Source organism: Vanrija pseudolonga, chromosome 3, assembly GCF_020906515.1.
Source record: "Vanrija pseudolonga chromosome 3, complete sequence".
In the NCBI taxonomy this organism is placed as follows: domain Eukaryota; kingdom Fungi; phylum Basidiomycota; class Tremellomycetes; order Trichosporonales; family Trichosporonaceae; genus Vanrija; species Vanrija pseudolonga.
In genome coordinates this window covers 773,944-794,884 of record NC_085851.1, presented here as the reverse complement: position 1 = coordinate 794,884, position 20,941 = coordinate 773,944, and the positions used below count along the sequence as shown (strand labels likewise).

Sequence of the window (20,941 nt, the reverse complement as noted above, 5' to 3'; positions counted from 1 at the left end):
CCCCCGCCGACTATTGTATCGCGCACCACCCGCACGCGCTGTTGTCACATGCACACTGACGATGCATGGATCGTCCTATATCTACGTTGTTGGTAGCGGCAACGCGCCCTGGAACAGCTCACGGAAGAGCACGTCCCACTCGATCCATTCGCCTGGAACGTCAATGTCCTCGACCGCCCGTGGCAGGGGCACCGTGCGACCAGTGTACGGATCGACCACATCGCCCGGGTCGCCGACGGCGGCGCTGCTGTCGCCTGTGTCGACACCGCTGCGCGCCAGGATGGTGCCACGCATGCCCTCGAGCGTGCGCAGCGCCTGCGCGTTGCTGCGCGAGCTGCCGGCCATGTTGAGGTTGGACTTGAGCACGCCGATGACGAGGTCGAGGTCGGCCTGGTTCCGGTCGCGCTGGGGGTCGTCCGGGCCAGAGAGGAGCGCATACGCCATGACCATGCCGCCTGTGAAGCTCTTCATGCCGTATGTCCACAGCGCAGTGGTCGGCGCGTCGATCCACGAGAAGAGCATGTACGTCGTCATCATGCGGATGTCTTGAACCAGCCGGTGCGCGGCGTCGACGGCTTTCGACAGCGCCGTGGCCGCCAGCTCGGGGTCCGCAGCGCCAAAGTACGGCCGGTAAAGATGTACATGCGCCTCGTCGAGCGCGATTGTCATAATCACAGCCTGGAGGTGCACCCATGGCGGTGAGTGGTAAGGGTGGTTGTCGATCGTGAGGTATCCCGGCATCGCGGCGCCGAGCTTGTCAATCAGTGCGGCGGCGTTGCCCAGTCGCGTGAGTATAGGCACGCTCTCGTCTGCCATCAGCTCATCGCGCTGGGTGAACCAGTCGATCCAAAACAGCTTGGCGTCGATGTACCCCCACTCGGGGATGCCGGTCCACGAGGTCGTCGCGTCGCCTGCCGAGAGGGTGTCGAGCACGCCGTCAGCCACGATGGCCGGTCGGGGGACGGGGGGGAACACGGGCCTGAAGCCAATGTTCATGCGCTCGGCAGTGAGGCTGTGGTGTGAGCGCTACCACAGGTACGCACCACTCACATGGACAGAAACACAATCTGCCACCATACACGCCGCCGCATCTCCCTGTCGAACATGGCCTCGCCCGCGCGATCGCGGTGCAGGCCGGCCAGGAGTGCAGCCGAGCTCGCCTTGCCGAGCGCGAGCCACATCTTGGCCGGGGAAGACGTCTCGCCCGCCATGTGTGTCAGCACGGCGATGAGGCGCGCGTGGACGTAGTCGAGACCGAGCTCGCCCCGGTCCTCGCAGAACACCATGAGCGCGTCCATGAGTGCGCGGAGGCGGGCCTCGCGGCCCTCTGCCGCCGTGCGCGCGGCAATGCTCCCGCTCGCCGCGCGCACCGTCGTGCTGGCCGCCGCGACCAGCAGCGCACCGGCAAACATTGCCATGAACGGCGCGTCGGCGTCCTCCCAAGACGTCGCAGCTAGCGCAGCCTCACACCGCCGCTGGAAGCTCGCGACATGCACGAAGCGGAACATGAGGTCAAAGTTGAGAAAGTCGCGCAGCAGCCGCCTCGCCTCCTCGGGCGGCGGGAAGCGGCTCGCCAGCGCGGCGAGCTCGCCCGTCGCAAAGGGCGAGAAGGACGACAGGAGGTCAGGCGCGGGGGTTGCTGCCGGCGTCGTCGCGACGGTTGAGGCCAGCCCGTCGAGCCGCGCCTCGAGCTCGGCGATGCGCGCGCGCATGCTGTGGTAGTTGCTCGGCGTGTCGTCCTCGAGCCCGATCGCGCGCGCGTGGGCGTGCAGTGCCGTATGGTCGTGCTCCAGACCGCGGTGGGGCGTGGCCGGCGCAGTCGCCGGCGCCGAGTGTGTCCTCGTCCCGCCGGGCACTGTAGTCGTTGTCGTCGGCGCTGCCCTCGTCGGCGGCGGCATAGTACCAGGTGCGCCCTCCTCGTCCGGCCACGGCACATACACGCACCCGTGGCCCCGCTTGGCCGCCGCACACGCACCACATGGCTTGGCCTGGTCGCACTTGACCCGCAGCCGCTTGCAGCGCGTGCACACCAGCACGGCGCGATGGCGCTTGCGGGGCCTCGGCGCCGCGTCGTCGTCTGTCGGCTCGCTCGCGGCGGGGGTGCCGTACACACACTGGACGCCGTGTGAGCGCGCACACGCGCCGCACGGGCGTGCGTGGTCGCACTTGAGCTTGAGGCGCACGCAGCGGGTGCATGTGTTTACTGCGCGTCGGCGAGGTGGGTCCGACATCGGTAGGAATGGGATCGTGGAGGTGTTGTTGACAAGATGGAAACGAGTCGACGCTGTTAAGTCGGCCGGTGGAGCGAGGAGCATTTTGCTCGGCGCCGGGGGAATCGGCCGGCAGTCAGTCTCTCGGCGAGGTTGCTCCGCTTCAAGTGGCGCGACCTCGCTGCGCTGTGCTCGAATGCATCGGGCCGAACGATAGAGCGGCAGCTCATGTCGGACAGGGCGAGCACGACACGATACTGCATGTAGAGGAATTGGAAACGCTTAACCCGCTAGTGACCGCCGGAAATCTGGCGATAACACGGGGATACGGCCGGACGAGGCACTTCATTCCCATCCAAGTGGTGGCGACTTGGGCGCTATAAGATGCTAAAAGCAAGACATTATCGGGGCACGTTGTTCACAGCAGTGCAAGAATGAGCTCGACAGAAGACATCGACATCGAGAAGAAGAACGTGGTCGCGCCGTCTACAGGCGACGGCGCGAGCACGCCAGCGACAGTGGCGCTGTCGATAGAGCCCAAGGCTGGCAACGACCTCGGTCCGCCACCAGACGGCGGGTTCGACGCGTGGATTACCGTCTTTGGCGGGTTCTGCGCCTCGTTCGTACAGTTTGGACTGGGTAAGCCGACTGGGAGTTGGGCTGTTACTGATCCCACCCCAGCCAACGCGTTCGGTGTCTTCCAGGCATACTACAAGACGCACCAGCTCGCACATTACTCGTCGTCGACGATTTCGTGGATCGGCTCGGTGCAGCAGTTCATCCTTTTCTTCGGGGTGAGTCTGGGCACTGACACTGGCACTAGCAACGCTGACACCTGTGTAGGGGCTGTTCAGTGGCCGCCTTTTTGACGCGTATGGTGCCAAGGCGTTGCTCGTGCCGGGCACCTGCCTGTTCGTACTCGCGATCATGATGACGAGCTGTGAGTGGCACCTTGGCGGCGTAGTGTAGAACCCCAGTTTGTAGCCCGGCACGTCTCCAAAGCATTTGTAGCAGTCGTCAAAGGCCCCGAGATCCCACTCCTCGTCACCGAAAGCGCGCACATCCCCACTGTCACGCGCTGACACACCCCGCAGTGTGCAAAGAATACTACCAGTTCATGCTGGCCCAAGGCATCCTCTTCGGCATCGGCTCAGCCATGATCTTCCACCCGACCGTATCGGCCCCGTCGCAGTGGTTTGAGCGCAAGCGCGCACTGGCGACGAGCATAGTCGTCGCTGGCTCCGGACTCGGGGGCACGTTGTGGCCCATTGCTCTGGAGCGGCTCATGAACGAGATTGGTACGTGCGCGGGCGTAGCCCACTTACCGGCTAACGACCACAGGCTTCGGGTGGGCCCTCCGCACGGCGGGATTCCTGTCCCTCGCGCTGCTCGGCGTCGCGGTCGCCTGTGTCCGCACGCGCCTGCCGCGGCGCAAGGCGCAGTCGTTTGCCGGCCTCCTGAGCCCGCTCAAAGAGGCCCACTTTACGCTGTTGGCCGTCGGCGTCGCCCTCGCCTCGTGGGGCATGTTCATGCCCTTCTTCTTCGTCACGACGCACGCAGCCCAGCTGGGCGCGGGGTCAAACCTCGCCTTCTACTCGCTCTCCATCCTCAACGCCGGCTCGACACTCGGCCGCGGGTTCGCAGGCGTCGCTGACAAGTTTGGCCGGCTCAACTCGATCACGCTCGGCGCGTCGCTCACCGGCATCTTGTTGCTCGCCTTCTGGATCCCGCTCAACTCGGTGCCGGCGCTGCTTGCGTTTGCGCCGATTTACGGCTTCGTGGCAGGCATCATCATCAGCCTTGTCCCGCCCAGCGTCGCGCAAATGTCCCTCCCCCACCAGATTGGCGCGCGCGTCGGCCTCACGTACGGCATCATGGCCTTCTTCACGCTGTCGGGACCGCCTATCAACGGCGCCTTGCTGAGCGCCGGGGGCGGTGGCCGCAAGGGGTTCCAGTACGCCGGCGCCTTCTCCGGCGCTGTTGTGTTCGCTGGCGCCGTCTGCATTTTTACGGCACGGCTCAAGATCAACAAAAAGCTGTTGGCCGTGGTGTAGCGGGCGTGGCTCTCGCCTCTAGCGTAGAGAGTCGTGTCCCCTCCCATAGACCCATGCACACGTCTCAAACACGCCGTTAGAGTGGTCAGTCGTTAATCAACCCGTAGGGCATTGCACGCCAGACTATCATACATGCGGGGTTAGTTGGTGACTGGCGAAAGCAGAGCCGAACGTCCCAGAGCTCCCCGAGCCTCATACGTCTTGTCGCGCGCCTAGAAGTCCTGCTTCGTCAGCACCAAGGCGCACACACGCACGCTCGCTTCAGACTCACCGTCACCCGTCCGCCAAACTGCCAGTCGGCATTACCAGCAATAAACGGGTCCTGCTTCGGCCCCCCAATCTCGCCCGTCTTGGGGTTCGTGTCGCCCTCAAACTCGGGCTTGGGGCCCTTGCGCGCATCGGGGTGCGTCGTGGCCGCCTCGAGCTCCTCGACGCTGGTAGACACCGTGCCAGACTGGCCCGCCTCGGCAGCCTTGACGAGCCGGTCGAACTCGGCCTGCTCGGCTGCTGGGAGCGCGGGCGGGCGGGGGCCCGACTTGAACGATGTGCGGAGGGGCGCGGCGGTGGAGAGTGCGCGCGTGAGGCGGGGGAGGCGGAGGGACAGCATTGTTGGTGTGGTTTGGGTGATGTTGAGTCGCATGAGATGCTTGACGCGACGTCATTTGCGACTTTTGGAACGGAAAGTCACGGAGATGGTCGAGTGGCAAGTGGCCGATTTGAGCCGAGACATTAATGGGGATTAGAAGTGGCGGTCTGTCGCTATTAGACACTTGCAAGTCGTATTCCAGCGACTCTCGACTTGTCTCGGTTGCTTGCACAGGTGGTTATGAATACACAGACAACAGCTACTACAACTATGAACAATCCTACGGTGGTGAGGGGTGGTGGACATGGGTGTGGGGTTGGCTGGGCCAATGCGGGCGGGCTCACTACCAGCGTGAATTACAGGCATGCTCATACGCGGCCCACGAGTAATTGTCCCACTGGTCGCGCGACTTGATGTTCTTGTCAGAGATCTTGCGGGCGGTGAATGGGACATTGCTGCCGACGCATGGCATGCCGACCTGGCCCGTGAAGCTCACATAGCCGCGCTTGAAGGTCATCGTGCCCCGCTCGACCTGGGGCTGGATCTCCCCTGTGCCAGTGTCGCTAGACTTGCAGACGATGAACAGCTGGGTCGTGGGGTGGTCTGCAGGAGAAGTCTTGGGCGTCTTAGCCGGAACAGAGCCGCCACCGCCGTTGGCCTTGCGCTTGGAGCCTGTCGCGGGGACGTCGTTGTCCTCGTAGTCCTCGCCGAAATCCCCCTCGTCGTCGCCCTCGTACGGCACGAGAGCGCCCTTGTCCGCACTAAGCATCATGACGCCCTCCATGATGCCAAAGTTGAAGGTGGCCTTGTAGACACCCGGCGAGCGGGTCGTCTCAATCAAGAGCGTCAGGTTGTACACGCTCCAGCCCGTCTCGATCCGTTCGCAGTCGACCATGTACTGCCCGACGGGGCTGGCGGCGGCCTTGTCGGCCTTGCTCCTCTTCTTGAGATACGCCTGATGCTCGGCGTCACGCTCGGCGTTGCGGTTTTCCTCCTCTTCTGCCTCCTCCGCCGCTTCGTCGGCGGCATGCCCCTGCGCGGCATTCTTGACCGCGCGCTCGTCCCAGCCAATAAACACTGTCTGCGTCGAGTGCCCTCTGCTGGTCGCCTCGTGCAGACCTGGCACGCGCTGCGCGGCCTCACGGAGCTGACTGACGCGGTACTGGCTGTCCCATGGGAGCGGGAACCCCACGACGTCGGTCGTCTTGGCGCGGTCGGGCTTGCCGGTGGCATCGAGGAAGTACTTGGCCATCGCCCACTGTGGATGACTGGCGAGGTCGTCGAGGGTCTGTGTCGCCAGCCACTCGGCGTGCATCTGGCGCTCCAGAGCCACAATGTGGTCCGGCACCTTGTCACACTGCGTTGCGGTTAGCTTTTGTCGTCGATGCGATACCCACCTTGCCAGCCGTAAGCGCCTTCTTAAGCACATTTGCCCCCTGGCCAAAAGTCCCCTGTGCATCCTCCCCTCCGTAGTGCCGCAGCTGGGCGCTGACAAAGTAGTGCTTGTCGCGCAGGAGCTTCTTCGCCTCTGGGGTCATCGCCGGCAGGAACATCTGCTTGAGCTTGGAGGTTTCGACGCGGTCCACGCCACTCGCGAGGAACCGGCCGTGTGAGGAGGTGAAGCCTTGACGGCTTAGGGGGGCCATTGCGATGTTGACGAGCGGGGGTAGTGGGAACTGTGATAGTGGGGCTCGAGACGATGGCAACGACCAAGACAGAGGCGCAAAGGCCGAGCGAGAGTTGATTGATCAAGAGAGAGCAAGTTGTTGATCAAGAAGAGATGGGGAGATAACATGATCGGGCGTTGAGTGATCAACTTATATATGGTTGAGCGACGCGAGTTGAGTCAACTGGTTGCGGGGGGTGGACACCAAAAGTGGAGGCGGGGCGGAAGGACCCCCCACAGTGCTGGCACATATCAAACTCGACGACCGTCGTGCACCCACGCTGCCCCACTCCACATGCATGCATGCTTACGAGTAATACTGCACCTCGAGCCCGACGCTCCGCACAACCTTCCTACTATTCCCATTGAGAATGTCGGATATGAGCCCGACGCTCACGAGACAGTTGCGTATTCTCGACTCGTACAGCATCGCGATGGACCAGTTGCCGCTCAGGCGGGCCTTGAGCACGCCGTCGCGGTCCTTGTCGCCGGGCTGGAGCGGCGGGGCCTTGTGCGACGCGAGCGGCGCGAGCTCGGTCTTGAACGTGCTGTCGTGCGGCTCGGCGTCCTCGTCGGCGTTGCGCAAAACACCGCCGATCAGCTGGCGCTTGGCGAGCTCGGCCTTGAACTCGTCGCTCAGCTCGACCTCGGCCTCGGGGCCGCGCTTGCCCCGTCTCCGCCCGATCCACCACTCGCCGCCGATGGCAAAGTCAGACTCGTAGCTGTACACGTTGACGCCGAAGCGCGTGGCCACTGAGACGGTTGGCGCGATCTGCGCAGCGTACGCTGTTGACAGGAAGCCAATGAGCGGGTTGTACAGCACCGTGATTGTTGTCGGGGGCGAGGGCGGCGTGTTGGGCGACGACGAACCAGGGAGTGTCGTGAACCGCACTCCTGTTGACACTGTCGTCAGCGCTGCCTGGCATTGTCACTTACATCCCGCGCTGCGCTGCTTGACCGATAGGTACACCTCGCCGCCGAGGCTGAACCGCCCGCGCAGCCCGCCGTCCATCATCTCCTCTTCGTCGATACGCCTGCTCGCGTCGTCCGCGCCCTCGGCGACCGGAGTCTCGCCCCTATCCCCCACCCAGCCAAAGTTGTACAGCTGGCGGATGCCGAACATGCCGTCGGCGGCAGAGTAGGTGTACTCGCCAGAGTATCGCCCCGTGTCGTGCTGCAGGCTGAGCAGCACGTTGCCGGGCTGCTTGGCGCGCGTAGGGACGGGCGCAGCTTCACCCGCGGCGCGGCCAGCTGCGGCCGACGGGCTGACCGGCCGCTCAGTGGCCGGCTGGTGCACGAACGCGCAAGTCGCCGCGAGCGTAGGGGTCAGCCGCGTCGTCGCCAAGCCAGAGAGGTGCATCGTCGGCAAGTGAAGGCGCGAGTAGAGCAGGTAGTCGCGGCCTTGGATCTGCCGTCCGCCGAGCCAGATCTCGTCCTTTGGCTGTGGTCGGACGGGGGGAGCAGGGACGCGGAACCGCTCGACCACCGACGCGAAGGGCATGCTTGCCGACGGGCCGATGTTGGACAGCGGCTCCGAGGTGGTGAGGTACGACAGCGAGCCGTTGAGCTGCGGGAGCGCGTCGAGGGCGTAGGAGGTGAAGAAGATGGGCGTGGGTGCGTTCGCAAGCTGCAGGATGAGCGAGTCGGGGACTGGGAAGTCGCTGCGGGTGTGAGCGGGGCAGCGGAAGAGGAGGTCAATGAATCGCGCCGGAGCTGCCGTCCAGGACGCCCACTCACATCAACGCCGAGCTCGACCGCGTAATGTTCGAATACAGGTTGTCCTCGTTCCATCCTATCGCCTCGTAGTAGCTCCTCAAGAGGAGCGTCGCGAACGGCAGCATGGTGGTGGTGTCGAGGTGGTGTGATGTGAAGTGAAGTGGATGAGACCAAAGTTATGACGCGTTGTTGGCCGTCGCCGTTGTTGCCGAAATTGCACGCGCGGCTGTTTCACAAACAACTGCCCTCATCGACTTTGCCCTCATCCCACTTCATGTGTTATACATTCACTCTCCTCTCCGCACTAGATACGGTTCACAAGCACCCCGCTGACATTCAGACAGACTACACGCTGGCTACAGACCACTACACGCCAAAGGTAGGTTCTACAGCTCGCGTCTCACCCCCGCCCACGGGAGGGCAACGATCGCAACCCTGCAGCTGCATTTCGGCGGACTACACACGAATCTGCGGGTCACTTTTCCGTGTTTTGCCCAGCTGCCTGTGAAGCGTCGCTGTCCGCGCGGCCCTCCGATAAGAGTAGGCCGAGGTACTGCGGGCGGGGACTCGATTCTGGCGGGGAGGAGGATGCCGTGTGCGCTCGTGAGCTGGGCCTAGTATCGGCGCGAGCCGCTGGACACCTGGCAACTACATACCTGAAGGTATCACTTTTTGTTGGGCGAGTGCAGCTGCGTGAGCGTCGGTATGATGACGGCCTTGTACTGCCCCCCTTAGGACCTCTCGAACCCCCCTCCGGGGCGGGAACCTGCCTGTGGCCGCCTTGGCTACATCCCCCTCGTTGGGGATGCCCTTGATGGTCGTGGGCTGGCTAGGAGTGAAGTCCCTCGTCTTGGTGGGAATCGCCTGCGTGCGCGGCGCACGCCGTGCAGATGAGAGGAGAATGTACCGCGGTTCAAAGCTGACAACCTATAGGTGCGTCGTCGGTATCGATTCCACTTCGTACTGAATGCATCCATCGTCGTGGTGTCTGGCCATGGTGGTTCGTACCGCAATGCTCGCTGCCGCCTCTGTGTTGTGTCTTGGTTCTGTGCGACCTCGTTGTCGACGGCTCGGCTCGAGGCGGATCGTCGATGGTGCTTGGCAAAATCACTCGCGCCGGACCCTGCAGGCGGCGACTGGCCGACATAGGCGGACATGCTCCGCCGAGTCGGTTTCGGCGGCCTCGGCAGTGTCAACGGTGTCGAACGCGTATATCGGCGCTGCACTTTGCTGTGGACGTTGGGCGAAGGAGTCGCACAGCCTGGAATGAGTAGTGAGCGCGCGCAGATTCAACCCATGTCCGTCGTCAGTGTCGTCATTCCACAAAGCTTTCCACTTCGTGTCCATTGTCGCCGAGTTGGACGTCTCACGCAGCACGTAGAGCGCAGAACGCATGCCTCGCCAGCAGCGACCCCACCCACACCCGTAGATGCAGATGGCGGTGGCGCTCGGCGCTCGGCGTTTCGTCCACCGTGCGACGCGATTCCCCCCGACCACGTGCTCCGGCCTTGCCCGCTGCGGTTTGCCGGCGCTGTCAGTCCTTGATGTCGGCGACGGCGGCGGCGGGCACAGCGACAGTCGCGAATCCGACGCCGCACCGCCTCCCTCCCCCATCCCTCGTCGCTTGATTGTTATGCAGGTGCGATATACAGCCCTAGAAGAGATTTTTTATCCACCTCTTTGCGCGGGGTCGTTGCGGCCACGCGAGTGACATTTCCATCTAGTTGATCCTCTTAAAGGTTGTAGAGCTGCTCCTTGGTCTGGATGCCTGCGGGGGTTAGCAAATAGCAGGCGATAGGGGACTGTGACACAGTCACGGCCACTCACCCAGCTCGTCGATGACGGGCTTGAGCGCGGCGAGGTACTGCTCGTACTGGCCCTTGTTCTCGACCTTCTCCTTGACACCCTCGAGGATACGGACGGCGGTGGCGTAGTCGTTGACCTTGCGGGCGGCGCGGAGAGCGTTCTCAATGACCTCGACCGAGGGGACAAGGTCGTAGGCGAACGCGTTGTTGAGGCCACGCTGGAGCTCGAACAGGTCGGTCACCGAACCGAAGAACGAGGCGTAGCGGGCGTTGAAGGCCTCGTACGACTCCTCGGCGGCGTGGGACGAGTAGCGGACAGCTGTGGGGGTCAGTATGGCATGCAGCAAGGCGGCACGGAGCAGTTGCGATGGGCCGGGTTGTCGGTCGGCAGGTCGGCCCATCGCAACTCCTCATCCCGAGACGTTTACGCACCCGAAAGAGCGGCGGGGCGGGCGACGCGGGCGGCGGCGACGGGGCGGACGGCGGCGCGGAGGGCGAGGCGAGCAGAGAGCATGTTGATGGCTGCTTTTGAGACAAAAGGAGGGGCTGAGTGGTGAGTTGAGGAGAGACGGAGCGCTGTTGTAGGAACAAGACGGAGCTGGCGGCCAGGCAGGCATCCACCACTCGGAAAGACGAGCAAGGCGATTGGCGGGCAACCACGACGCTGGCTGGGCGGAGACAGTCTACGCGGGAGAAATAGGAAAAATTGCAGGGCATTTAATGGTTTCTAATGGAAACGTGGTCGCCACGTGGTATTCCTAATCAGTTCTAAACAAATCACTCCGACTCGATTTGTATTACCACCAAGCCACAGCGGAATCAAATCCATCCCAACTCCTTATCCAAGCCTCCCGTCTAAAAGTTCACGGACAGTGAAGTCATCTGTCTGCTGCTGCCTTCCTCGCCGACAGCAACAACGACACCGACGCCGACAACAACACCGACGACGACGGCGACATCGGACAACAATGTCAAGGATAGAGATCTTGAACCTGGCAGGTGAGCTTACCCCTCTGTCCGACACTGACGCCCAGGCCTGCGCCACGACAACCGCAGGCCGTACGAGCTGCGCAGCTTCGCGTCGACGCTCTCGACGCACCCCGCCGCGGACGGCAGCGCGACCGTCACGCAGGGCCTGACGAGCGTCCAGGCCAGCGTATTTGGGCCCCGGGAGCCCAAGCAAAAGGCCGGCGCGGCGCACGATAGGGCGAGCCTTGTGGTTGAGGTCGGGGTTGTGCCGTGGGCCCAGGGGGTCGGGCAGGGGAGCAGGCGGAGTCGGGGGGATAAGTGAGTACGGAGTGGGTGCGAGTGGTGGTGATGCGGAGCGAGCGGGGGCCTGATTGATGCGTCGTGCTCCTTGCTGGACGCCCTTGGCGCTTGCTCTGCACCTCCGTCGCTCCGGCACCTTCCTCGAGGGCCACGCTGACCCCCCTCCCAGGCGCCTTCTCGAGATCGGCGCGGCCATCCGACAAACCTTTGAGCCCGTCATCCTGTCGCACCTGTACCCGCGCTCCGAGATCGCCGTGCAGGTGCAGGTCTTGACTGCTGACGGAGGTGGGTATAGCTCTTGTGGTCTGGGACGAGCCAGCTAACCCCCCAGGCATCCTCCCAACTGCCATCAACGCAGTGACCCTCGCGCTCATCGACGCGGGCATCGCAATGCTCGACTACGTCGCGGCCGTCTCAGTCGGCCTGCACCTCACCCAGGCGCTGCTCGACCTCTCTGCGCCAGAGGAGTCCGACCTGCCGACCCTCGTCGTCGGTGCCTTGCCAACCAGCGGCAAGGTGACCCTCGCGCAGATGGAGACGCGGCTGCACGTCGACCGCTTCGAGGACATGCTCAAGCTCGGCGTGGACGCGTGCAGCGTGCTCAAGGCCGAGATGGAGGCGACGGTCAAGGCCAACACGAAGAGCGTGGTGGAGCGCATGGCGATCGGGAGCAGGGTTGGTATCGTCGGTGGAGGCGACCAGCTGGTTTAGCCAGTGCTTGTAGACTGTCCGTAGACTCGGAGAGGCAAGCTTTGTGGCTTCGCTCCGAGACCCAGACCCCGACTCGCTGCGAGATGGTTTCGGCGTCGGTGCCGGCTCGGCGCCAACCCTCGGGCCCTCGCTGCCCTGTACTATGCATTGGACCGCGAGGTCGCTGTAACTCTGTGCTCTTTGTGCCGGTGGCTCCGTGTCGGCCAAGTGCGGCGACATCACGCGGTTGGTCGCCGGTGGCCGCCCGGTGGAGGTTGGCTGGCTGGGCGCGCACCACGCGATGCCATGCCCCCCACCCCGCTCGACGTCAGCGTCTGACCGCCCACTGTTCCATGCGCCGCCGCATCACACCAACCCGCGCCTTCTACACGATTGCGCTCTTGCCGTTACTCTTGTTGATGCTGCGCTCATTCTCTCGTCTAGTACTCCCAGCAAGCCGCACTCTCTTCACAATGTCGACGACAAAGGCCTGTAAGCTGCCTTACCACCTCCCTTTGGGCAAGCTGACCCACCTCGCCAGACCCCAAGCCCCCCATTGCGCCGCCCAACTGGTCGTACACGCCCGAGAGCGTCAAGGCCGCCGTGGACAAGTACATCTCCAACACGCAGCAGCTGCTCGACGACGTCGCCGCCCTCCCCAAGGGACAGCGCACTTTCGACTCGGTCGTGCGCCGTATCGCCCTCGAGGACGCCGTCGCGGACCGCGAGACTGAGCCGTCGCTATTCCTGCAGTACGTGCACGAGGACGAGGCCGTGCGCAATGCGTCGGTGGACGGCGACAAGGCTATCCAGGTAAGTGTGCGAGCGGAGTAGCACGCCGGGTCGCGCGACCGTCGCCGCCCTCCTCTCCTTTGCCCCTCCTTCCCCCACTCACGCTCCGCAGGAGTTCGGCCTCAAGGCCATCGCCCGCGAGGACATCTACGAGGCCCTCCTTGACGTTGAGGCCGCCGGTGGCAAGCTCAACGCCGAGGAGCAGCGCCTGCTCGACCGCATGATCCGCGACCGCAAGCGCAACGGTCTCGGCCTGCCCAAGGACAAGCGCGACGAGCTGCTCGCGCTCCAGACCAAGATCATGGGCCTCGAGGTCGACTTCCAGCGCGCGTGCAACGAGGAGAAGGGCAGCCTGCTGTTCACAAAGGAGGAGCTCGAGGGCGTGCCCGAGACCGTGTTGGAGGGGTACACCAAGGAGGGCGACAAGTACAAGGTTACCTTCAAGGTGAGTACAAGCCGAGGCGCAGACGAGGCGGGCGGAGCAGCTGTGTATGGGCGTAGCTGACCCAGCTTTAGACCCCCGACATCGTTCCCATCTTGTGAGTACCGGCTGTCCAGTTCCAGTAAAGCCTTCATAACAGCCTCGCTCACACACCGCAGCCAGTACGCCGACGTGCCCGCCACCCGCCGCAAGGCCCAGCTCGGCTACGAGGGCAAGACGATCAAGAACGCTCCTGTGCTCGACGAGGTGGTCAAGCTCCGCCGCAAGGTCGCTGAGCTCCTCGGGTTCGACAACTTTGCCGACTACGTCCTTGACGTGGGTTAGCAAATAGTACTCCATCGCTGACCCTCAGATCAAGATGGCCAAGGACTCCAAGACGGTGCTCAACTTCCTCAACGACCTGCAGGAGAAGCTCACGCCGCTCGGCGAGGCGGAGAAGGCAAAGTTCCTCAAGGTCAAGAAGGCCGAGCACGAGAAGCGCGGCTGGCCAGTCGAGAACGAGCTCTATCTCTGGGACTACCGCTACTACGACCGTCTGACCACCGAGCGCGACCTGGCGCTCGATGACAACAAGGTCAAGGAGTACTTCCCCGTCGACAAGGTCGTGCCCACCATCCTGGACATCTACCGCCAGCTGCTCTCGGTTCAGTTCTACCCCGTCCCCCGCGACGACGAGCACGGCGGCAAGACGTGGCACAAGGGTGGGTGTTAAAATGCGGTTGCGCTGACCCACCAGACGCCGAGGCGTACGCCGTCTGGGACGCGCCCAAGGACGGCAAGGAGACGTTCCTCGGATACATGTACCTCGACCTCTTCCCCCGCGAGAACAAGTACGGCCACGCGGCGGTCTGGGGCCTCATCCCAGGCTCCACCAAGGCCGACGGCTCGCGCTCGTACCCTACCGTGTGCATGGTTGCCAACCTCGCCAAGCCTACACCTACTCGTCCCGCGCTGATGAAGCACGACGACGTGGTGACCTTCTTCGTGGGTTATAGGAGCTCGCCCACTGCTAACCCGCCAGCACGAGATGGGCCACGCGTTCCACGGCCTCTGCTCGTCCACCCAGTTCTCGCGCTTCCACGGCACGCACGTCTCGCGTGATTTCGTCGAGGCCCCCTCGCAGATGCTCGAGAACTGGTGCTGGCTGCCCGAGCAGCTCAAGACCATGTCGGAGCACTACGAGACGCACGAGCACCTCCCCGACGACCTGATTGCCAGCATTGTCAAGAGCAAGAACCTCAACCAGGGCTTGTTCAACCTGCGTCAGCTCTTCTTCGGCCTCTACGACAGTGAGTAACGCCCTCTGCCCGCCCAACTCACACCCCAGTGACCCTCCACACGTCCAAGGACGACCTCGACCTCACCAAGCTCTGGTGCGACTTGCGCGAGAAGACGTCCCTCGTCTCCACGGACGGCGAGTACGTCGGCGGCCAGAGCGGCTTTGCGCACATTGTTGGTGGCTACGCCGCCGGCTACTACGGCTACCTCTACTCGCTCGTCTTTGCCGCCGACATGTTCGAGTCGGTGTTCAGCGCCGACCCGATGAACCCTGCCAACGGACTCAAGTACCGCGCCGAGATCCTCGGCCCTGGCGGTAGCCGCGACGAGGCCGAGTCGCTGCGCAAGTTCCTCGGCCGCGACCCCAACAACAAGGCGTTCTTGAAGCAGCTGCTGAGTGGGGCCGAGACAGCCAAGCTGTAGTAGTAAAGTTCAGGGGAAAGGAAAGCATGAAGCATGCACCATGGCGTCATTGAGTTCGTTTGTCGCAGTGTGTGACGCCTCATCGTAAGCTCAATCCTGTCCGCCATGTTGAAGTCATTCGAGTACGCTGCCACCGCCGTGCCACTGGGCTGCTCTCACGCGCAACTGACGCGACTGATTTTTGGGCAAGTTGGCTCAGGGATGACATTACAACATTACTACGGGCGTTGGGGCTCCACCCGCCGCGTTTTACCTGCCCAGCACGACTGGCCCAGTCGCTGCTGATGCACAGTCTGCGTGCATGTCGTATGTACATGCTTGGCGTGCTATTGGCCTCCTGGCCCAGATACTGCACAACAGGCCTTGTGGCTGCAGCTCTTCAACTCTGGCGGCGGAATCAAATACCGCCGCACATGTCTACACCATATGTGGTACGTGTATACGCGCCGCCACCACTTCGACCACTTTGTCGTCACTGCAGCGGTGCAAAGTGATGCTTTTGTTCAGCAATGCAGCCTTGTGTTGTTTGCATTGCCTTGAACAAAAGAACGCGCCTCACCGGCGATTTGGGAAACACCGGGGCGTGTGCCAGCTTCGCACCGGACGTGGGAAGCACCATGAACACGACGCGCGCCGCCACCGTCATTTCTCTTCTTCAACATCACTCATCACCACTTCCATCCCATCCTCACGACACTCGCACGCCTGCATCCACATCGACCGCACAAGATCGCCCTTCGCATCGCTCACAAACACCAACGACTTCACCAGGTAGGTCGTCTCGTCCGTTTGTTTGGGGGAGGGCAGCGGGGCGACATATCTGGCTACTCGTGCACCTATACGGGTATCCAGCTTCTTGCTCGGTATCCGGCTCTTCTTGCACACAAGACGATCCAGCTTGGAGCCCCGTTGCTCGTGCGGGCCTCTGATAAGATGGCCCGATGTACCCCTCTCCGACTCTCTAGCTGGACGGTAACAGGCACGGTACGCTGGTGGGCTTGGCCTTGGTTGGCCTTGTAATACCTTTTCCCTTGACCTCTCGAACCCCTCCCCGGGGAACCGGATTGCGACCTTGGTCCTAGACCTTGATACCAGCCGGCTAGGAGTGAAGTCGCTGGACGGGTACTAATTGTCACGTACGCGTCCTCTGGAGCTGGATGTTCTGGCTAGAGCAGAGACCACTTCCCCGCACGCAAGTGCTGACCTATCGCCGTGTCCCATACTTCTCAAGCGCCGGTTCATCGACCCTTGTGCGGACGTCAATACCTAGGCTCCAGCAGGTAGGTCGTCTCGTCGTTTGTTTGGGGGAGAGCAGCGGTGGCGACCTTCGCGGCTCATTCGCCCGTATCCGGTACCCGAGATACTTGGTACCGGCTCTATGTGCATCCATGTTTCAGTCGGTTGGGAGCGCCGTTGTCCGTGTGGGCCTCCGATAGGATGGCCCGCGTATACCACTCGGACACTCTAGTTCGGACAGCGAGTGGGGCGGTGTCGCACAAGCTTGGACATCGAGCCAGGTAATACCATTTTCCCTTGACCTATCCTTCGACCCCCACACCCTTCGGGAGAGAGTCGGTCACGACCTTGGTCGTTGGCCGGTTAGGAGTGATGTCGCTGGACGGGTACTCATTGTCGCGCACTTGTCAGCCGTTGCTGAAGATTCTGGTTAGAGCAGAGACACCCATTGTTTGCGAGAGCAAACGCTGACCTACAGCCGCAGCCCATCTCGAGCGCCGTCTTATCGACGCCACACCTTGGTTCCTGCAGGTAGGTCTGGTTTCGCGTCTGTTTGGGGGAGGGCAGCGGTGGCAACCTTCGCGGCTCATTCGCAATTATCTCGGTACCCAACATACCTGGTACTCAGCGCTGTTTGCATCCAAGCTTTAGTCGGTTGGGAGCGCCGTTGTCCGTGCGGGCCTCCGATAGGATGGCCCGCGTATACCATTCCGACTCTCCAGTACGGGCAGTGAGTGGGGCGGTGCCGCGCAAGCATGGCCTCGGCCATGTAATACCTTTTCCCTTGACCTCTCGAACCCCTCCTCCGGGAGGGGAACCGGACGCGCCCTTGGTCATTGTGCACCTTGTCACCGGATGGTTAGGAGTGAAGTCAAACGGACGGGTACTCATTGCAACGTACTCGTCGGCCGTCACTGTTCCGCTGGAGCAGAGACTACCTCTGTTTGTGAGAGCAAACGGCTAACCTACAGAAGGGGTAGGTGAGTACACCTTGTCGGCGACTTCGGTTTCCCCAGGTAAGTCCGTGCCCTCGTTCGTGCTCGCTCGGTTTGTACAGAATGAATATTGGCCTTGTTGCAATGCATCTTGATACAGTCACTTCCGTTGTCTATCTTGTCGTCGCGTCACCTCGTCTCTGCCACACCTACACCGCCGTAAAGGTCACCTCAAACTCGGCAGCCTCTGGCTTGAGGCGGTACTGGGGCAGAGGTCCCTCGCCACACGAAGCAGTGCCGATGCCGTGCTGCGCGTGGTCGACGTTGACCCAGACGTGGTCGTCCACCTCCAAGTCTGAGCTGTGCTTGGCCGCCTCGAGCGCCTCGCTCGTCCACCGGCGGACAGTGAGGCCGAAGGGCTTCGCCTCGTTCTCGATCCGCAGCGCGCCAACCTGCGCCCGGCGCACGTCGGCGCGGTAGCCGTTCTCCTGCGGGAAAACGTACGGCGTCTGGAGGGCGTCGACCGTCGTCTTGTAGCTGTCGAGGAGGACGGCGGTCCTGGAGTCGGGGTACGCCTCGCCGGGGCCGTAGCCGACGTAGGTGACGTCGTTGGTGTCCTTTGGCAGGCCGAGGCGGATGCCGAGACGGGGGAGGAACAGCTCGCCCCAGTCGCCGGTGGGCTTGACGGCGACGTGCAGCGAGAGCGACTTGCCGTCCGAGGTGTACGTGTAGACCGTCTCCAGGGCGCGGTTGTACACCCACGCCGCGGCGCGGGTACGCACGACCAGCGCCGAGCCAGTCGCCTCGACGGCGTCGACGCGGTGCTTGAGCCTGTCAAAGTTGGCCTCCTTCCACTCGTTGGCGAGGACGCGCTTGGTCACTTCGTCGGGGCCGCGGTCGTTGTCCGTCGTCGCGCGCCAGATGTCGAGGCGCGGTGCGACGAGGGACAGCGAGCCGAGGGTGAGCAGCGTGCCGCGCTTGTCAAACACTGCGGGGCCGAGGTGGATCTTGTCACCGTTGACCTGGGGCGCGACGGCGGCCGCGGAAGCGGGCTTGGGCGCCGCTGGGGACACATACTGGCCCCAAGCGACGACGCGGTCTGCGCCCGGCTGGACGTGCTGCGCCCACGCCACATCGGGCCGCACGCTCGCCGTGACGGTGGTGACAGCCTCGTGGGCCGACGCTGGGAGCGCCGCAAGCTTGAGGGTCACGCTCTCGCCCGCCTTGAGAACGGGCACGGCCAGCGCCGACGCCGCCGCCTCGACCTTCTCGCCCAGCACCTTGTGCGCCTGCGTCCACTCGAGGTGTGCGGTATCCCCAAAGTCGAGCGTGTTGGTGATGGTCACGTCGTCCTTGCCAACAACCACCTTGATGGGCGAAATCACCTTCTTGAACTCGATCAACCCGGGGCTCGGCTTGCGGTCCGGGAAGAGCATGCCGTCGGCGATAAAGTTGCCGTCGTGGATCTCCTCGCCAAAGTCGCCGCCGTACGCCCAGTGCGTCTTGCCGTTCGGCGCGACCTGCTTGAAGCAGTGGTCGATCCACTCCCAGATGAAGCCGCCCTGGCAGCGCGGGTACTTCTCAAACAGGTCCTGGTACTCCTTGATCCCGCCGGGGCCGTTGCCCATGGAGTGGACGTACTCGCAGAGCACGAAGGGGAGGTTACGGCGGCGGGCATCGAGTGCCGCGTCCTCGAGCGGCGGCTCGGCGTACCTGCCAATCTCGTCGACCTCGGCGTGCGTCGCGTACATCCGCGAGTACATGTCGGTGTAGGACGACTCGCGGTCACCCTCGTAGTGGATCGCGCGCGAGGGGTCACGCTTCCGGATCCACTCGGACATGAGGCGCAGGTTGTCGCCCTTGCCTGCCTCGTTGCCCAGCGACCAGATGACAATCGACGGGTGGTTCTTGTCGCGCTCGACCATGCGCTCGGCGCGGTTGAGCAGCGCGGGCGTGTACATGGGCGAGCTGGACGGGTTGTCGACCCACCCGTTCCACTCGAACCCGTGGGTTTCGTAGTCACACTCGTCGACGACCCACAGGCCGTACTCGTCACAGAGCGAGAGGAAGTGCGGGTGGGGCGGGTAGTGCGACGTGCGGACGGCGTTGACGTTGTGCTGCTTCATGAGGAGCACGTCCTGGAGCATGATCTCGGGGGTGACGGCGCGGCCGTGCTCCGGGCTGAACTCGTGGCGGTTCACGCCGCGGAAGAGGACGCGGCGGCCGTTGACCTTGATCAGGCCGTCGTTGTAGGTGACGGTGCGGAAGCCGATACGCAGGGGGATCGTCTCGCCGGGGGTGCGCAGCTCGGCGTCGTACAGTGTCGGCGTCTCGGCGGTCCAAGGCGACACGGGGACCGACACCTCCTCGCCCGTGGCCACGTCGATGCCGAGCGCAGGCACGACGACGCGGCCAGCAGGGCTCGACTCGACCTTGAGCGTGCCCTTGCCGCTCGCGTGGTCGTAGTTGGCGTGGACGAAGTAGTCGTCGACCGAGCCCTTGGGCCGGTGGAGCAGCGTCACGTCACGGAAGATGCCCGGCATCCACCACTGGTCCTGGTCCTCGAGGTAGGTGGCCGCGGACCACTGCACGACGCGCACGGCGACCGTGTTGGCGCCGGGGCGGAGCGCGGCGGTGGCATCGAACTCGACGGGCAGGCGCGAGCCGGTCGACGTGCCGAGGTAGGTGCCGTTCAGCCAGACCTTGGCCCACGAGTCGACGCCGTCGAAGCGGAGGAGGGTCTGGGGGTGTTAGGATAGTCAAGGCGTGCGAGCGGAGCGAGCGCGCCGAGGGTGAAGTGACAGCGGGGATGGATCCATTGCCATCTCCAGCCTCCCCGCCGGGCTCGCCGCCCCGCTCGCGCGGCGCACTCACCTTGCCATCCTCAATCTTCCAGTCCTGGGGCAGCTCAAAAGTGTACCGATAGTCTCCGGTCGGGTTCTCATCCGGCACGCGCGGCGGGTCAATGGGCAGGGGGTAGCGGATGTTGACGTACGCCTGGCGGCCGTACTTGCCGTCGCCGTGCAGGACCCAGTGCGAGGGGACGGGGAGTGTGTCCCACTCGGCGTCGGACTTGGCCTGCGCAAAGCCCTCGTCGTGGGTGAGCGGGCTTGGGCTCCAGCGGAACTTCCAGTCGGCGTTGAGTGACAGCCGCGCGGCGCTCGACTTGGGCACCCATGAGCGCGCCGGCGCGGCGTTGATCTGTGGGGCGGGGTCCTCGTGCTCGCCTGGGTGGAACGTCGCCATCGTGCTTCTTGGCGGCGGTGGTGCTGGGGACGAGAATACGAGGTTTAAGTTGAGGGTGGGGATGTGTCTTGCCATTTAAGAGGGGAGTGGAGTGAGCAGCGAGGCAAGGTGAGAAGGAGATGTCCCTCGAAGTTATCCGGAGTCACCGGACCGAACTTGACCCGAAGATTGGCGTTTGACCCCAGGAAATTCCCGTTCGTGGCTTGCAACATTCCCGTCCGAGCAGCGAAAGATGGCAAAACATGCACGTGGGGGGGCAGCTCCGGCGGTGAGCGAGCAGGCAGGAGAGCAGGAGAGCAGGTGCATGGGCAGAGGAGGGGCATGTTGTGCTCGCAGGGCCAGCTGCGGTCTCGGTCCTGAGCCGAATGGCTGCGGGGTGAAAAGTCGGCAACGGAGACAACGTGGGGCCCTTCTTGGCGCGCAGCGTGGTGTTGCACTGCCGGCGAGGGGAGGCCACGTAGCGGACGCTGCGCCGCTGCAGCCCGATATCGGGGTTGCTAGCGGGGTGAGTGGGCGTGGAGTGCGGTGTACAGCGGGGAGAGCAAGGACATCGGCCCAGCCCCGCCCGCCTGCGGTGGGTGGGCGCGGCGCCA

General features: G+C 63.6%; 8 protein-coding genes across 8 annotated transcripts; 3 read left to right on the top strand and 5 right to left on the bottom strand.

Annotated features, from left to right (window-relative positions):
• Positions 1-40: 40 nt before the first annotated feature.
• OAF3 (Oleate activated transcription factor 3) lies at positions 41-2,231 on the bottom strand (the record flags this gene model as incomplete). Its single annotated transcript, XM_062770382.1, has 2 exons — positions 41-1,012; positions 1,051-2,231. 2 exons carry the CDS (start codon positions 2,229-2,231, stop codon positions 82-84), a joined length of 2,112 nt encoding a protein of 703 aa, XP_062626366.1. The 3' UTR covers positions 41-81.
• Positions 2,232-2,511: 280 nt separating this feature from the next.
• asaE_6 (MFS transporter asaE) lies at positions 2,512-4,337 on the top strand. Its single transcript, XM_062770381.1, has 5 exons — positions 2,512-2,849; positions 2,892-3,004; positions 3,054-3,150; positions 3,305-3,508; positions 3,552-4,337. The coding sequence occupies exons 1-5, from the start codon at positions 2,645-2,647 to the stop codon at positions 4,262-4,264; spliced, it is 1,332 nt and encodes a 443-aa protein (XP_062626365.1). The 5' UTR covers positions 2,512-2,644; the 3' UTR covers positions 4,265-4,337.
• A 62-nt stretch (positions 4,338-4,399) lies between these two features.
• Positions 4,400-4,880, bottom strand: SDH8 (Succinate dehydrogenase assembly factor 4, mitochondrial). The gene is made up of 2 exons (XM_062770380.1): positions 4,536-4,880; positions 4,400-4,485 (listed from the first exon to the last, which is right to left on the bottom strand). The coding sequence occupies exons 1-2, from the start codon at positions 4,869-4,871 to the stop codon at positions 4,477-4,479; spliced, it is 345 nt and encodes a 114-aa protein (XP_062626364.1). The 5' UTR covers positions 4,872-4,880; the 3' UTR covers positions 4,400-4,476.
• Positions 4,881-5,164: 284 nt separating this feature from the next.
• Positions 5,165-8,388, bottom strand: MDM10 (Mitochondrial distribution and morphology protein 10). The gene is made up of 5 exons (XM_062770379.1): positions 8,254-8,388; positions 7,453-8,177; positions 6,828-7,419; positions 6,248-6,482; positions 5,165-6,207 (listed from the first exon to the last, which is right to left on the bottom strand). Exons 1-5 carry the CDS (start codon positions 8,355-8,357, stop codon positions 5,194-5,196), a joined length of 2,670 nt encoding a protein of 889 aa, XP_062626363.1. The 5' UTR covers positions 8,358-8,388; the 3' UTR covers positions 5,165-5,193.
• A 1,354-nt stretch (positions 8,389-9,742) lies between these two features.
• cox6 (Cytochrome c oxidase subunit 6, mitochondrial) lies at positions 9,743-10,612 on the bottom strand. The gene is made up of 3 exons (XM_062770378.1): positions 10,470-10,612; positions 10,060-10,356; positions 9,743-10,000 (listed from the first exon to the last, which is right to left on the bottom strand). Exons 1-3 carry the CDS (start codon positions 10,549-10,551, stop codon positions 9,966-9,968), a joined length of 414 nt encoding a protein of 137 aa, XP_062626362.1. The 5' UTR covers positions 10,552-10,612; the 3' UTR covers positions 9,743-9,965.
• Positions 10,613-10,964: 352 nt separating this feature from the next.
• On the top strand, positions 10,965-12,193 carry SKI6 (Exosome complex component SKI6). Its single transcript, XM_062770377.1, has 4 exons — positions 10,965-11,036; positions 11,072-11,324; positions 11,476-11,591; positions 11,638-12,193. The coding sequence occupies exons 1-4, from the start codon at positions 11,006-11,008 to the stop codon at positions 12,015-12,017; spliced, it is 780 nt and encodes a 259-aa protein (XP_062626361.1). The 5' UTR covers positions 10,965-11,005; the 3' UTR covers positions 12,018-12,193.
• A 164-nt stretch (positions 12,194-12,357) lies between these two features.
• On the top strand, positions 12,358-14,977 carry PRD1 (Saccharolysin). Its single transcript, XM_062770376.1, has 9 exons — positions 12,358-12,488; positions 12,538-12,809; positions 12,901-13,233; positions 13,305-13,327; positions 13,389-13,545; positions 13,583-13,931; positions 13,967-14,214; positions 14,252-14,519; positions 14,558-14,977. The coding sequence occupies exons 1-9, from the start codon at positions 12,416-12,418 to the stop codon at positions 14,929-14,931; spliced, it is 2,097 nt and encodes a 698-aa protein (XP_062626360.1). The 5' UTR covers positions 12,358-12,415; the 3' UTR covers positions 14,932-14,977.
• Positions 14,978-16,645: 1,668 nt separating this feature from the next.
• On the bottom strand, positions 16,646-20,801 carry lacZ_0 (Beta-galactosidase). Its single transcript, XM_062770375.1, has 2 exons — positions 19,977-20,801; positions 16,646-19,843 (listed from the first exon to the last, which is right to left on the bottom strand). The coding sequence occupies exons 1-2, from the start codon at positions 20,421-20,423 to the stop codon at positions 17,312-17,314; spliced, it is 2,979 nt and encodes a 992-aa protein (XP_062626359.1). The 5' UTR covers positions 20,424-20,801; the 3' UTR covers positions 16,646-17,311.
• Between the last annotated feature and the right edge of the window lie 140 nt (positions 20,802-20,941).